Below are 17,271 nucleotides of genomic sequence, written 5' to 3' on the forward strand. Positions count from 1 at the left end.
ATACTGTAGACTAGATGTTTTGTGGCAAAGAATCTGGTTGGACAACACTCACATTTTAATCAAAGTTTTTAGCAGGCTATTGCTGACTCAACATGTACAGCAAATCCATCCAATAAATTGTTCTAAACATTGTAGGATGCTGACTTGGGCGAACAAAGCCTCATAACTACAAAACTCCTTATTTCTAATTTTCCTGTCAGCTGCTTTTGGTAAAACATTTTCCAGTTGCTTGATTCTTCCTGATAACCCTCTAGTACAATGAGTCTGGAAATTCCACTCACCCAGATCACTTGTCTGTTCTCTGTATACTTTGTCTGCCCATCATGAATATTCAGACAGGCTCAAGGTGAGACTGGGACCAGAGAATAAAGAAGCCTTTCAATGAGGCAGAGGGATTAATTTCTTTGTTTGTAGGTAATGTTTTACCTTCTATTTGTATGTTGACCTATTTTCTTTCACAAGCATTTGAGTGACTTAAGTATTTTTTTTGGCATAAACTAGACTTGACAAAATGTGTCAATACTCCAGAATAAGCCAGATAAGCAAGGCTAGTTTGTTTGCCCAGATGATTAGGAAACCACTGTTTTGGCAGGGGTTGTAGAAATTCTCTCAATGTAGATGAAGAGGAGTCAGGTTAAATAAAGATTTTTAAGCATTGAGACATGGATTGTGTATGTGTGCCATTCAGAGAGTGGGCAAGACAAAATATGTTAGTGCTTTGAACAGGGAATGGTAGTACGTGCCAGGCGCACAGGTTTGAGTGTGTCAAGAACTGTAGCGCTATTGGGTTTTTCACGCTCAACAGTTTCCTGTGTGTATCAAGAATGGTCCACCGTCCAAAGGACATCTAGCCAACTTGACACAACTGTGGGAAGCATTGGAGTCAACATGGGCCAGCATCCTTGTGGAATGTTTTCAAGACCTTGTAGAGTCCATGCACCGACAAACTCAATATTAGGAAGGTTTTGTATACTCAGTGTATATTGCTGGTAGAAAGTCTGTTTTTGGACAGAAAAACTTCCTCATTGTCAAGATAACTGCTAGCTAAGGTGATGCTCAACTCCGCTCTCATATATCAAGGAGTTGAGCGTTCCTCAGCAAGATAACTGCATGTGTTTGCTTGGTATGTTGGCTGACCTGACTTCCTCATTTGAGGGGCATGTATCTTTCCAAACGTGTGCTTTCAGTGTGGATAAATGAAAACTCCCCAATATAAATGGTTCAATACTTTAATTGCAATATGTTTTGGAAAAATGTTGATAATATTGTTTTTATTACATTGTTGGGAGATATACATGCATTCTACTTTATAAATTGGCACTTTGGTTGATGTGAAGTTTTTTTTTATTATTGCAACAATAATATTACACAATACAGGAACATTCCTGTGAATACAATGAAAAAATTAAATAATAGAACATATTGTAGCCTATAAATACAGTTCTGTCACAGTTTCTAAATTCAGAGGCGCAATATCGCGAGACTTCTCTGAACGCTTGCGAAACAATCAGGCCGGGGTTCGGCGTTTGTGAAGTCAAGGAGAGGAAGTGAACAACACCTCCTTAGATCTAAAGGCACAAACTAGTTGATTCGAGCCAATGTCTCAAGCAGTTGATGTTATTACACCAACCTGATGAAAGTGATAAAACTAACACGTTTTCATTTTCGCCAAAAACAAATATATATCGAAGGAGTGCCTTTGAGTTGATGGCTTGCACATGCGCAGTTCGGTGCGAGACAACCGTTAGACCCAAGCTCGTTTTTACGCATGAGTTTAGCTAGCCAACGTCGCCATGAAATCGTCTACAAATGTGATCCGGAATTTTTATTTGAGAAGCTGTTTTAGTCGTTTTAGCCCACTTTACTAGTTGCCTATCTTGGTACTGCTCGTAAAGTGAGCATGTGCATTTATTCTTCCAGCCCTACAGGTGGCAATGTGCGACGGTGGTCTACAATCTCAGCTATGTAATGAAATCCGGCTTCGCATTTTCCAGGTTTCCACTGAAGGGGGATTCTTTATTGAAGTGAACACATAGGCAATTGATAAGTTGTGAAGGCACAGGGAAAGGAAACAGCCAGCCCGAAAGAAATGAGCTTTTATACATTAAGGATTTCCTCAGTTAATTTGCGTAAACGCTTCATTGTAGCTAAAGTGGTTGAGTTATTCGGCGTGTTCGCAACGCCAGGTGTTAGACCAGAATTGGTGGGTGGAAAATGCCATCTTTTTTATGGAGGTAGGAACACATTATGCTGATGCCTCTAACCATTCATTTGGAATTGCATTCATTTTAAACCCAAAGTAAAGCAACATTTTTTATATATATTTAGCACAGCTAACTGCCAGTTGTCAATGTGAGCGTGCCCATGTAAACAGCTGTCAGACTGCACTCGACGATATGGTTTAGCTAGTTTAGCTAGTTAACTTACCATGAAATGTAGAGAATGTGTGTTGTGTTTTGAAATTTGACAAAGCCCACACTGAAATGCCCAAATCATAGTCATTACAAGTTATCAAAGTTCTGTGTTTGTAAATAGTATTGTTTTCCTTGTCACAGGTTGTAGACTAGTTACACTGAACAGGTTAGCTTAGGTCCATATGAATAAATGCAGAAAGAACCTAGCCATTGCTAAATGTATCTGACATGTGAATTGTTCATACGTTTCAGCTTTTAGTCCATCAGTGCTTGCTGTATTACTACAATTTGATGAATGTAGACAGTTCAGATTTTCTAGGATAATATTGTGTAATGTGAACCAGCCCTGTCAGGTATGTGAAGAAGAAAAAAACATGTACAGTTTAGGCATTTATGGATCCAGGCCAACATACTAGTCTCAAGTCCTATAAGTGTGTAAGGGATGCAATGTCACTGTTTGATGTTAAGTATGCCATCCGCTACAACTATACTAAACAAATATAAATGCAACATAATTAACGTTTTTACTGAGTTAGTTCGTAAGGAAAGTCAAATTTAAATAAATTCATTAGGCCCTAATCGATGGATTTACAACTGGGGAGGGGCGCAGCTATGGGTGGGCCTGGGAACTCAGAATGAGTTTTTCCCCCAAAAAGGGATTTAGACGGAAATACTCCTACATTTTGTCAGCTGTTCGGGTGCTGGTCTCAGACGATCCTGCAGGTGAAGAAGCCGGATGTGAAGGACTGGCATGGGTACACAGGGTCTGTGGTTGTGAGGCCAGTTGGGCATACTGCCAAATTCTCTAAAACTACTTTTGAGGCCGGCTTATAGTAGAGAAATCAACATTAAATTATCAGGCTCTGGTGGACATTCCTGCAGTCAGCATGCCAATTGCTCACTCCCTCAACTTGAGACATATATGGCGTTGTGTGACAAAGCTGCAAATGTTAGTGACCTTTTATTGTCCCCAGCACAAGGTGTGCATTACCTGTGTAATGATCATGCTGTTAATCAGCTTATAGATATGCCACACCTGTCAGGTGGATGGATTATCTTGGCGAAGGAGAACATGCTCACTAACAGGGATGTAAACAAATTTGTGCACCAAATTTGAGAGAAATACACTTTTGTGCAAATTGAAAATTTATGGGATCTTTTATTTCAGGTCATGAAACATGGGACCAACACATTACATGTTGTGTTTATATTTTTTTATTAAGAATGCAATAGGTTTCCTACAACTTCGGCAACTTTTTCCATACCATCTTTATCAAGGCAACATGCATAAGACCTAATAAGCTTCAAAGGAAAACCTCAACCCAGCAGTTTTATTTTAGCTCTTGAACCAGCTATTTTCCCCTCCACATCTGAGGAGAATCAATTATGCAATGTATATTTAGTAACAATGCATTCGTTTTTTTCTATCCTTTTTTGAAGTCATCTGATATTATCTGAATATAAGTCTTGTCCCATAAGTCTTTATTTATAGAATTAAGGTGTCCCTTCAAGAAATTCCCCCACTGCATTTTTGAGCATCCTGGAACAAAGTGAATCACAGGTTCTTTAATGGCTAGATTTTTTCAAATTAAGCTTTTTCAATCAATCCATTCCTAACCATTCCAATAATTAGGCCTAGGCTAACTGTTCCAGTGTACCTACAGTACCAGTCAAAAGTTTGGACACACCTACTCATTCCATGGTTTTTCTTTATTTTTACTATTTTCTACATTGTAAAATACTAGTGAAGACATCAAAACTATGAAATAACACATGGAATCATGTAGTAACCAAAAAAGTGTTTAACAAATCAAAATTTGTTATTTAATTTTTTTCAAAGTATCCCCCTTTGCTTTGATGACAGCTTTGCACACTTGGCATTCTCTCAACCAGCTTCATGATGTAGTCACCTGGAATACATTTCAATTAACATGTGTGCCTTATTAATTTCATTTGTGGAATTTCTTTCCTTAATGCGTTTGAGCCAATCAGTTGTGTTGTGACAAGGTAGGGTAGGTATACAGAAGATAGCCCTATTTGGTAAAATACTAAGTCCATGTTATGGCAAGAACAGCTCAAATAAGCAAAGAGAAATTACAGTCCATCATTACTTTAAGACATGAAGGTCAAGAACTTTTAAGTTTCTTAAAGTGCAGTTGCAAAAACCATCAAGCACTATGATGAAACTGGCTCTCATGAGGGCCATCAGCGAAAGACCCAGAGTTACCTCTGCTGCAGAGGATACGTTCATTAGAGTTAACTGCACCTCAGATTGCAGCCCAAATAAATGCTTCACAGAGTTCATGTAACAGACACATCTCAACATCAACTGTTCAGAGGAGACTGAATCCAGCCTCCATGATCAAATTGATCAAATTGCTGCAAAGAAACCATTACTGAAGGACACCAATAAGAAGAGACTTGTTTGGGCCAAGAAACTCGAGCAATGGACATTAGACCGGTGGGGGTGCTTTGCTGGTGACACTGTCTGTGATTTATTTAGAATTGAAGGCACACTTAACCAGCATGGCTACCACAGCATTCTACAGCGATACGCCATCCCATCTGGTTTGTGCTTAGTGGGACTATAATTTATTTTTCAACAGGACAATGACCCAAAATACACCACCTGGCTGTGTACAGGCTATTTGACCAAGGAGAGTGATGGTGCTGCATCAGATGACCTGGCCTCTACAATCACCCGGACTCAACCCGATTGAGATGGTTTGGGATGAGTTGGACCGCAGAGTGAAGGAGAAGCAACCAACAAGTGCTCAGCATGTTTGGGAATTCAAGACTGTTGGAAAAGCATTCCTTATGAAGCTGGTTGAGAGAATGCCAAAAGTGTGCAAAGCTGTCATCAAGGCAAAGGCAATATATTTTGATTTAACACTTTTTTTGGTTACTACATGATTTCAAATGTGTTATTTCATAGTTTTGAAGTCTTCACTATTATTCTACAACATAGAACATAGTAAAAATAAAGAAAAACCGTTGAATGAGTAGGTTTGTCAGAACGTTTGACTGGTACTGTAAAAGCAGCATGGCCCTCTTTCCAATTGTGTAACTTTCAAAGATGACCCCTGCGATAAGTAGATGGAATCCCAGCAACTGCGGCACGAAGCCTAAATGCGGAAATGTTTCTGTCTCGGACCCATTTTTCCAGCTGCGGCTGGAGTGTTGGTAGCAGTGCCATGTAATGAGCTGCTTGTTCAAAGCCCAGGTTGCACTGGGCGATGCTACAGTGGCGGCTTCTCCTCCTGTTGCTGCTTCTGTGGCCTGACTGGCTGGTCTGGCAGGGGGTAGAGGCCCACACAAAGAGCCTCTGTTTGTGTGAGCCAGTCAGGCATGCAGGCAGAGGTAGGCAGGCCTCTGGAGTGAAGGAGGTGGGGGCCCTCCCTCCCAGTGAAAGTGATCCACTACTGTGCCACAGCAGCCAGGGAGGGAGCACACCTTTCACACGGCCTGATTAGGTTATCCCCTCCCTCCCCAGATGGGTAACGGAGAGGAGAGCTATTGGTGTGTGCAGGTAAATTAGTGGCATTTGTGGAAAAGGATGCTAGTGTAAAGGATCAGTGTGAACATGACAGGTGGAAATAGGTTGTGTTACCTGGACTAATACGAGGCTGTTGTGTAGAAATGGATCGTCTCTTCTCTTTACTCTGCTTTCAGGCCAACGGGTGTTGTGTTAATTATGCTTTAAATTACACTGTGTGTCCCACCTTCTAATATGTCCCACCCGAGTCACATAATCTACTAAAGTCCAAAGTTGTAAATAAATACTAGAATCTAAGTTTTAGTATCTCATCAGAGAAGCGTCTGCAGTATTTCAATCCATCACTCTAAAACCATGTGGGGAAAAACATGCTGCTGAGAGTTTATTATAGTTAACCAGTCTATTACATAACTTACCTGCCATGCCTCCAGTACTAATACTAGTACTTTTATCCTGTATGTGCTGAAGGCTTTGGTCTGGCCTGGTGCTGATCCTCCTCCCGTCTACGCTGGCGGCTGACAAAGAGTCTTCGTTGCTACAGGACTGGCACGACGTGTGGCTGTTCCGCTTCTTCCTCAACGTGCTGGGCTACGCTTCCATCATCATACCTGGCTACTTTCTTATCGGCTACTTCAAGAGGATCAACTACCTCGAAACAGGTGTGGATGTTCTACAGACTGGTGATAATGCACACTCTGCATGCATATACGCTGGCACACACGCAGAACGATACGCACACAAATAGACCTAAAAAAAAAATCCACATTAATTCTGAATTCTATCCATTATAACTCGGTGTATCCTTGAAGTTGCAATTCACAGTTTCTCTATGTTCACAAGATCATTGTGTTTGTTTTGATGAATCAGTGAATGGTTGATATGTTCTGGACCTTAAAATATCTTCCTGACCAGTGTTTTCCCTTCACAGGTCGTGGCATTTGCTATCCTGTCATAAAGGCCTGTGTGTTTGGTAGTGAATCGAAGACTGGTCTCCTGGACGACGTTTCCATAGCTCCGAGAAATGACGCTGACTCGGGCTCGTCAGCCAGACAAGCCTTCAAGTTAGTCTTCTGCGCTGCGGGACTTCAGGTAAAGTAGTTAAAAGGGCTATATAAATAAAATGTATTGAATTTTGATTGGGTAGATTTTGTAGTTGTAGCCCTTTGCACTCAATACTGTATATGGGTTGAAAATTGCAGATTTTGGCACTGATAAGCACATAAATTGGAATGCAGTGGCCGTACAGTAACGTGAAATAATTGGTGATGTTGATGATTATAATAAATACTGCTTTGATCTCATACAAGCGAGCCAAACACCTGTGAGTCCAAATGTGCACTTCACATTTCCATTTCATAAAACTCATGTTGTCATGACGTTGGCCTGTGGGTAAGGTTTATGACCCCCCCCCATAAATACCTTTCTCCCTTCCCTCTCTCTCTGACTCTACTGAAGGACTCTTGAATAGCCTTTGTTAAACATAGAGAGTCTGGGAACATCAAACAAGTGGGGGGAAAGGAACCATATTCCGGTAATAGAACCAGTTGAAAATATGCGTTTGTACTTAATGAATATGATGTCAGTTCGGTTGTCATCTGAGACATTGACTGATGACAGGACGACATAAACTGTATCTGGGAAAGTCTACACATTCTAGTTATCAGATTCACATGGAATTGTTGTGCAATTTAAATGTTTGAATATGAAACTATTTGTGAAAAGATTAAACGTAATTTTAGCTTCCAAATGAGAGAATTGGGTTTTCATAAGGTTAGAGCCCTGCTCAATCAGTGGCCCGCCCCTGTGAAGAGACATGGGTTATAAACTATGAAACACACCCTTCTCTCCCTCCACTGTATAAGCTCTTGACGAAAATGTAACCTTGTGTTCCGAGGACGATAGGATGACGGTCCATACGTTAAAAAGGACTAACATGTCAACTACAGAACTAAGCCAACCTCAGCGTAAGCTTTGGTTGTGAATGGTATGAACTTTGAACTCTTATTCACTAAAGAAGTGAGACATCCTAGCCGTTGAGTTAGCAGCGGCCGTTGTAAACGTGGGCTAGGAAAGGACGGACGGCGTATCCAGTCTAACACACAACGACGATACTACAACATATCTAATTTACCACCAGTGACATTCTTCCGAGGACAGGAAAATCTCTGTTGGCCAACACGGCCAGCATCTACGACCAACCTACCGAAGCGCAGCTCAGCTCAGAGTAAATATTTATTGCATTTTCCTTCTCCAAATGGGCGGTAAATTTAGAATGCATAAGATACTGTATTTACGATAGGACAGCTTCTCCCTTTGTTCCTCAGTCTTCCCGCTCTTTCACTCAAACCCAACCCCCTCCCTTTGTGTAACCAGCCGTCATGTCGGCTCCGTCCACCAGGGACGTTTTCTGTATGATATAATTTGCATTCTGTGTATATGTAATTCTGTGTGATCAGTTGGGTATTTAGTAAATAAATAATTAAACCCAATTTTGTATTGCTGATTCAACTTGTTAGCCAGGGTTCGTGAAGATAACCAAGAATTTACAACTTTCAGATGAGACTGAAACAAGGTCACGATTAATATTGACTGCTATTGATGTAAAATATTACTAGGTCTTTAAGAGTTTATTCGGAAGATAACAGCTCTATAAACATTCTTTCGTGGTGCCCCGACTTTCTAGTTAATTACATTTACATGATTAGCTTAATCAGGTAATATTAATTACAGAGAAAGGATTTTATAGAATAGCATGTCATATCACTTAAACCAGCATAGCCAAAGAGACGACAATGTCATATACTGTAAACGTTTTTGATTACTATGCAGCCTACCCTGGGTTGTTCTGAACAGAATGAGCATATGTTTGTAGTATATTATGAAGAAAATTCACTGCGGAACATGCACACATGACTAGGGCTGTTACTGTGACTGTATTACCACCAAACTGGCAGTCACAATTCAGGAAGGCAGTCAAATTCCACGTGACCGTTTAGTCACAGTAATTAGGCTTCTCCAAGCTCTGATGCTGCTGATGGTCATTAGTAGCCTACCAAACTTGATAACTGCCTGGTACTCAGCACTCTGGTGTCCCGAGTGGTGCAGCGGTCTAAGGCACTGCTTCTCAGTGCAAGAGGCGTCACTGCAGTCCCTGGTTAAGGCTGCATCACATCCGGCCGTGATTGGGAGTCCCATTGGGCGGCGCACAATTGGCCCAGCATCGTCCGGGTTTGGCAGGGGTAGGCCGTCATTGTAAATAAAAATTTGTTCTTAACCGACTTGCCTAGTTAAATAAGGGTTAAATAATCACTGACATCAATGCAAATCAAACACTTCAAGAGAGCCCATGAGCTCATGTTGCGCAACATTTCTATAGGCTATGCAATTGGGTGAGAACAGAGTTTTGATGGCCTCTATTAAGCTTTCTATAGGCTAGGCCTATTATATTTATTTCTCAACTTTCCTAATATTAAGCACATTTCTTCTCTTAACGACAGGAGTATAACCTACCAGGCTGCCATGAAAATGAACAACGGGAAAAGCGTCCTCCATTCGCAATTTAAGTGCATAGATGACATGTATTTTTTTGATAATGATAATAGTCCATTCTAAATCAAAACAAATTTCCCTCACATTATTTAGTATATTTAAAGACAAGATTTAATCAAGAATAGTCTGATGGGTGACAATATTAGCCTATCACTTGTGAATTATATATTATCACTTGTGAATGATGCCCAGCGTAAGACAACGATGCCTTTTTTTGTGTGACTTTTTCTAATCATAGTCGCACACCTCGTAGCCTAGCCCATTGACCTATATGTTTTGATAAGGTTTGTAGGTTTGTGTACAAATAACTTCTTCAAATTAAGCACATTAATCCGCTTTACAGGGGGTGAGAGCCTAACTGGCACACATAAGTAGCGGTGGGTTTCAAGTTTGGGGAAGATCATTTTCACCTTTAAAAATGCACCTTTTTAACAAAAGCACTACATGCATAATTGCATTTGCATCCACTTTTGATAATGGTGTTTTCCTGTTAATGGAGCATTCGCACTTATAACCTACTGCTTTGTGCGCATTGCTGCGCTTATAATGTGAAGAAACATTTTAGCCTAAACGTTCTGATCTGCGTCAGCCTCATTGCCTAAAAATGTTTTTTTTTTATGGTAGTTGTTGTATTTATTTGTTTGGAATATTTATTTTTCACAAAGAATAGAATAGTTCAACTTTGGGAATATGGGGGACAGTAGATTGACATAGACTAGTGCTTTTGCTATTTGTTAGGCCTACTCATCTTGTTGGCTGACGAAAAGTAAATGTGGACAGTTCTTCCAATATCTTCAATATGCACCTCGGAATTGGATAAGGACGCGCGCAGTTGCCACCCCGATGTGTCTGTCTTCACTTGTAGCCTGTGAGAGAGACCCGATCACGTGATGGAGAGTCATGTGAGTGAGAGGTGCTTCGGAGCACGCAGCACTCAGGGAGAAGTGAATTTTAATGATTATATTCAGCCTAAGGGCACAACCGCCACTGGCTTCAAAAGGCATAGATTTTTTGGGGGGCATTACGGCCACACACAGGGGATGCCGCCGGGAAATTCGAGGCATTATCAAGTGCTTGTCAAATTATGAATAGCCTTCCCTGTAGCTTAGAGCATGGTGTTTGCAACGCTAGGGTTGTGGGCTCGATTCCCACGGGGGGCCAGCACAGAAAAAAAAAAATGTATGAAATGTATGCATTCACTACTGTAAGTCGCTCTGGATAAGAGCGTCTGCAAAATGATAAAAATGTAAATGTAATGAATGAGAGACTGAGGAAGAGTGTACAGCCTGCACACAAAAACAAAGCAGGGCTAATGCCTTTCATGCTACTTTTTTCAAATCATCATTAGTCGTATCATGCAGCCTTACAATGTATTAAAAATCAAAACATGTAGGCCAACGTTTGTACATTTGAACATCTAAAGTTACATTAATAACTCTAAATTAAGCCTATAGGAGTACCTACAGTTGAAGTCGGAAGTTTACATACACCTTAGCCAAATACATTTAAACTCAGTTTTTCACAAATCCTGACATTTAATCCTTGTAAAAATTCCCTCTTTTAAGTCTGTTAGGATCACCACTTTATTTTAAGAATGTAAAATGTCTGAATAATAGTAGAGAGAATGATTTATTTCAGCTTTTATATCTTTCATCACATTCCCAGTGGGTCAGAAGTTTACATACACTCAATTAGTATTTGGTAGCATTGCCTTTAAATTGTTGAACTTGGGTCAAACGTTTCGGGTAGCCTTCCACAAGCTTCCCACAATAAGTTGGGTGAATTTTGGCCCATTCCTCCTGACAGAGCTGGTGTAACTGGAGTCAGGTTTGTAGGCCTCCTTGCTCGCGCATGCTTTTTCAGTTCTGCTCACAAATTTTCTATGGGATCGAGGTCAGGGCTTTGTGATGGCCATTCCAATACACTCCATTTTGCCAAAACTTTGGAAGTATGCTTGGGTTCATTGTCTAGTTGGAAGGCCCATTTGCGACCAAACTTCCTGACTGATGTCTTGAGATGTTGCTTCAATATATCCACATAATTTTCCTCCCTCATGATGCCATCTATTTTGTGAAGTGCACCAGTCCCTCCTGCAGCAAAGCACCCCCACAACATGTTGCTGCCACCCCCATGCTTCACGGTTGGGATTTTACATTTACATTTTTATCATTTTGCAGACGCTCTTATCCAGAGCGACTTACAGTAGTGAATGCATACATTTCATACATTTTTTTTTTTTTCTGTGCTGGCCCCCGTGGGAATCGAGCCCACAACCCTAGCGTTGCAAACACCATGCTCTACCAACTAAGCTACAGGGAAGACTATTCATAATTTGACAAGCACTTGATAATGCCTCAAATTTCCCGGCGGCATCCCCTGTGTGTGGCTGTAATGCCCCCTAAAAAAATCTATGCCTTTTGCAGCCAGTGGCGGTTGTGCCCTTAGGCTGAATATAATAATTAAAATTCACTTCTCCCTGAGTGCTGCGTGCTCCGAAGCACCTCTCACTCACATGACTCTCCATCACGTGATCGGGTCTCTCTCACAGGCTACAAGTGAAGACAGACACATCGGGGTCGCAACTGCGCGCGTCCTTTTCCAATTCCGAGGTGCATATTGAAGATATTGGAAGAACTGTCCACATTTACTTTTCGTCAGCCAACAAGATGAGTAGGCCTAACATTCTTTGGCTTGCAAGCCTCCCCTTTTTTCCTCCAAAAATAACGATGGTCATTATGGCCAAACAGTTCTATTTTTGTTTCATCAGACCAGAGGACATTTCTCCAAAAAGTACGATCTTTGTCCCCATGTGCAGTTGCAAACCGTAGTCTGGCTTTTTTAAGGCGGTTTTGGAGCAGTGGCTTCTTCCTTGCTGAGCGGCCTTTCAGGTTATGTCGATGTAGGACTCGTTTTACTGTGGATATAGATACTTTTGTACCTGTTTCCTCCAGCATCTTCACAAGGTCCTTTGCTGTTGTTCAGGGATTGATTTGCACTTTTCGCACCAAAGTACGTTCATCTCTAGGAGACAGAACGCATCTCCTTCCTGAGCAGTATGACGGCTGAGTGGTCCCATGGTGTTTATACTTGCGTACTATTGTTTGTACAGATGAACGTGGTACCTTCAGGCATTTGGAAATTGCTCCCAAGGATGAACCAGACTTGTGGAGGTCTACACATTCTTTTTTTTTAATGTCTTGGCTGATTTCTTTAGATTTTTCCCATGATGTCAAGCAAAGAGGCACTGAGTTTGAAGGTTAGGCCTAGAAATACATCCACCGGGACACCTCCAATTGACTCAAATGATATCAATTAGCCTATCAGAAGCTTCTAAAGCCATGACATCATTTTCTGGAATTTTCCAAGCTGTTTAAAGGCACAGTCAACTTAGTGTATATAAACTTCTGACCCACTGGAATTGTGATACAGTGAATTAAAAGGGAAATAATCTATCTGTAAACAATTGTTGGAAAAATTATTTGTGTCATGCACAAAGTAGACGTCCTAACCGACTTGCCAAAACTATAGTTTGTTAACAAGAAATTTGTGGAGTGGTTGAAAAACGAGTTTTATTGACTCCAATCTAAGTGCATGTAAACTTTCGACTTCAACTGTACATGCATAATTATCTCCATGTCATTGTAGCAGTAAGGGAAAACACTGCATGAAACCTTCTTTACTCTTCAGTTAACACAGGCACACACACTCCCTCCCTTCCTGTCTCTCTCTAGCCCAAAAACACACACACACTGCTTCCAACTTTTAAAATGTTAGTCTTTCAGTTTTAAATTATGTTTTAGTTTTTTATCCTCTTGTGTTTCTTGTGTAGTAAATATTTCAGTTTTCATCGTTTATTTGTTTTTTTCTGTGAGGCGCATTGTGTTGCATTCATGTCTGAAATGTGCTATGTAAATAAAGCTTTATTTGACTAGGCACCTAACCAAATTTAAGGAGCACCAGAAAGAGAGATGTATTGATATAGTTTAGGCTTGCATTAGGCCTATATGAATCTTACCTTTGAAGCACATCTCATGAGTAGCAGACCCTTTTCCTTTCTTCCTGTGCCAATCAAATTTGCCTAGACCTACCGGTTACCAGGTTGTTCGCTAGCTAGGTAACATGACTGAACAACGTTATTTATCAAACCAATAATCAGCAAGAAGCAGGTGAGTGCGGGCAGGTAGCGTATGTGGCTGGCTGGTTATAGCTGCCACACGTGATATGCGCATGGAAGTGAAGTGGATATTATGGGACCTGCACATACAAGAGACTAGTTGCTGTTGCTTAAATGTAGCTGACTTTATAAACATTTTATTACAGGCGCCAGCAGGTTCTTTAGATTAGTAGGGCAGAAAAATGTGGTTGTATAATATGAAACGATACTACGGTATTCTAAAATGTTGTTATTATGAGGTTTTGGTACTGTGATATTACCATGGTACCGGTGTACCATGCAACACTACTATCCATATAGGCCAATTCCCACAAGTGTAAAAGGTTAAACATCGATACCAACATATTCACAATTATATCTCATGTACGTCATACAGTTTAGTCTCCTTATCTATGTTATCTTGTTTTCTCTCCAGACATCTTACCTGACATGGGGTGTCCTACAGGAGAGGGTGATGACACGCTCGTACGGGGCCTCCACCCCTGAGGAGGAGGGCGAGCGCTTCAAGGACTCCCAGTTCCTGGTGTTCATGAACCGCATCCTGGCGCTGACTGTGTCTGGCCTGTGGTGTCTCCTGTTCAAGCAGCCTCGTCACGGTGCGCCCATGTATAAATACTCGTTCGCCTCGCTCTCCAACGTCCTCAGCAGCTGGTGCCAGTACGAGGCCCTCAAGTACATCAGCTTCCCCACCCAGGTGCTGGCTAAGGCCTCTAAAGTGATCCCCGTCATGCTAATGAGTAAGATTGTGTCGCACAAGAGCTACGAGTACTGGGAGTACCTGACGGCGGCTCTGATCTCTCTGGGCGTCAGCATGTTCTTGTTGACGAGCACGACCGGTAAGCACCCGTCTACGGTCACAACGTTCAGCGGCGTGGTCATCTTGGTTGGCTACATCGTCTTCGACAGCTTCACGTCCAACTGGCAGGACAACCTGTTCAAGTGCAAGATGTCGTCGGTACAGATGATGTTCGGCGTCAACCTCTTCTCCTGCCTCTTCACCGTGGGCTCGCTGCTGGAGCAGGGCGCCTTCTTTGACTCGCTGGCCTTCATGACGCGACATTCGGAGTTTGCATTCCATGCCGTGCTGTTGTCGGTGTGCTCAGCATGCGGCCAGCTCTTCATCTTCTACACCATCGCACAGTTCGGCGCCGCCATCTTCACCATCATCATGACCCTTCGGCAGGCCATCGCCATCCTGCTCTCCTGTTTCCTGTATGGCCACGCCGTCACAATGGTGGGGGGCTTCGGCATGGTCGTGGTCTTCCTCGCCCTCTTCCTGCGCGTCTACGCCCGCATCCGCATGAAGGCAGGACGCAGGGCGCCGCAGCCACAGGTGCAGAAGGTCTAGGAGGAGGAGTCTGAGGAGGGAACTGGAAAAACAAAAACTAAAGCCACGTTTTCGTTGTGTTTTTTTCTGTCTCTGTGTGTCCCGTTTGACTTTTTGTGTTCGTTTAATGGGTTTCTACTTTGTATAGGAAAGGTACAGAAATGGATTCTAATTCCTTTTTAAAGGTGTTTGACTTGACACGCACCGAGCCGTCGTCACACAGGTCAATTAGTCTCGAAAACCCAACCCTAGGCAACACAGTGACTAGGGTCTGGTTTCAATGATGGACTCTTGTCATAGAGGAACTATGTTACTGCCTAAGTCACTACTTTATCTGCTTGAATAAAATACAAAATGCAAAATGATCACGGAGGTTATTTTTAATGAGTGAATTACGCAAGTGGATAGTTTGTATCAACTACCTTAACTAAAACCACTGCAAAGTTATTGCCTGCAAAATCACGACGTTCTGTTATATCTGCCTCTTGATTTGTTGGGAGAGTCCCCAGAATGTATATTTTACCCTTATCGACGTAGGCAGTGACGTAGATTCTCTATGCCAAAAGAGTCGGTCATTAAATTCAGACCTTAGTCACTGTGTTGCCTAGGGTCAGGTTTCAAGGATACAGGTCAATGGGAGTGATTCGGTTGGACCAATCAGCAGTCACGCCCATTTAAGTGTCTATGACCCCAAAATTACACAGCAATCGTCGCTTGTACGTTTTGTCTGTCAAACCCAGCTCAAAGCATGCAACATTGGCATGTGAAATGTAAACAACTAATTAAATGGCTATTGATTTCAGCCTTTGTGATATGCTTCTGGAGCTGCAGTCAAAGAACAAAAATCTGATGTTTGCGGTGTAGTTTTGGGGTAATCACTAGTACATGAGCTGTATACTGCAAACCTTCATCTATGGGTAATGTAATATTGTGAATGGCACCATATTAAGCTCATAAGACCTCTATGAAAAGAGGACATGAGATACTATGGTGAGCAGGCCCCAAGTAAGGTCCCATTTTGGATCATCTCTGTGTAGATACTGCATCAATTTTGTTTAAAACTAATAATTGCATTGTTGTACATTTTGGACATGGCATGAGAGAAATCTTTGTAATCATTACCAGTTCATGATCAGGAAATGCTGCTTGAGAATATTTTATTTGTTTCATATAAAGAAGCAGGTATGGTAGAGGTCTCACTTTTGGCATTATTCTGACTTGAGATCTATGTGCTTAACTAAAAAATGTCAGAAGAAGTCTACCATTGAGATCAAGGAAGGATTTACATGAACGTCCAGGTTGTGCCAGAAGGATCTCAAGTCAAATTACTGCCCTTTCAGATCATACGAAAAGCATAGTTCATACATCTTTAGTTGACTGATGTGTTGTTCCTCATGGCTTACCATAGTGTATGATGAGGAAAGTTACTGAGTGACCCCACAGAAAATGTTTTACTATTTTCCTAACAACCTCACAAGAATAAATGCACAGCAGACCATCAAAAATAACTTTGCAGAAGTTACTATGTTCTATTTTATATGGAGTGAGGGGAGGGAGAGAGAGATTTCAAGCAGCATTCAAGATGCCCATCTTATTTTTTGAATAGGACGCACTTACGTTAGGTCAGGTAAAAGACAATTAACTGTCAAATGCCAGTAAGAGTTGCAACCAGGCGGAATGACTCGAACTTCAGCTCTTGGAACAAACAGCCTGTACATTTTTGTTCTCTTGTTTTGTTGGTGTAGGATTCAACTAGGCAAACCATATTATTGAAGTATTTCATTTCAATAAATGGCATACATTTTCATACTGTATGTTAGTTTAAGTATGGTGGCATTCATTTAGTGGCCTGGCTGACCCAGACAACGTGGAGAACTTCGTATTCGCATTGCCAGGCAATTCATTTAGCCCTACGTGTACAGCTTTACAATCAAACCAAATACTTGAATTATTTGTTACACTAACTTACACTAACAATCATTAATGGATACACTATAAATAATTTGGAACAGGACATACAGTACCAGTCAAAAGTTTGGACACACCTACTCATTCCAGGGTTTTTCTACATTGTAGAATAATAGTGAAGACATCAAAACTATGAAATAACACATTGAATCATGTAGTAACCAAAAAAGTGTTAAATCAAAATATATTTCATATTTGAGATTCTTCAAAGTAGCCACCCTTTGCCTTGATGACAGCTTTGCACACTCTTGACATTCTTTCAAGGTTTGATGTCTTCACTATTATTCTACAATGTAGAAAATAGTAAAAATAAAGAAAAACCCTTGAATGAGTAGGTGTGTAC

At 41.3% G+C, this 17,271-nt stretch overlaps 1 protein-coding gene across 1 annotated transcript; it reads left to right on the forward strand.

The window, feature by feature from the left end:
• The first annotated feature begins 1,439 nt into the window (after positions 1-1,439).
• Positions 1,440-16,782, forward strand: LOC115196010 (adenosine 3'-phospho 5'-phosphosulfate transporter 1). Its single transcript, XM_029756448.1, has 4 exons — positions 1,440-2,234; positions 6,379-6,569; positions 6,839-6,999; positions 14,049-16,782. Exons 1-4 carry the CDS (start codon positions 2,215-2,217, stop codon positions 14,979-14,981), a joined length of 1,305 nt encoding a protein of 434 aa, XP_029612308.1. The 5' UTR covers positions 1,440-2,214; the 3' UTR covers positions 14,982-16,782.
• Positions 16,783-17,271: the final 489 nt, after the last annotated feature.

This window comes from Salmo trutta, chromosome 1, assembly GCF_901001165.1.
Source record: "Salmo trutta chromosome 1, fSalTru1.1, whole genome shotgun sequence".
Lineage (NCBI taxonomy): Eukaryota > Metazoa > Chordata > Actinopteri > Salmoniformes > Salmonidae > Salmo > Salmo trutta.

Coding starts and splice junctions, on each gene's coding strand:
- LOC115196010 (XM_029756448.1), top strand. CDS start 2,215: ATGCCATCTTTTTTATGGAG. Junction 6,570..6,838: donor GATCAACTACCTCGAAACAG/GTGTGGATGTTC, acceptor TTCCCTTCACAG/GTCGTGGCATTTGCTATCCT. Junction 7,000..14,048: donor TCTGCGCTGCGGGACTTCAG/GTAAAGTAGTTA, acceptor TTTTCTCTCCAG/ACATCTTACCTGACATGGGG.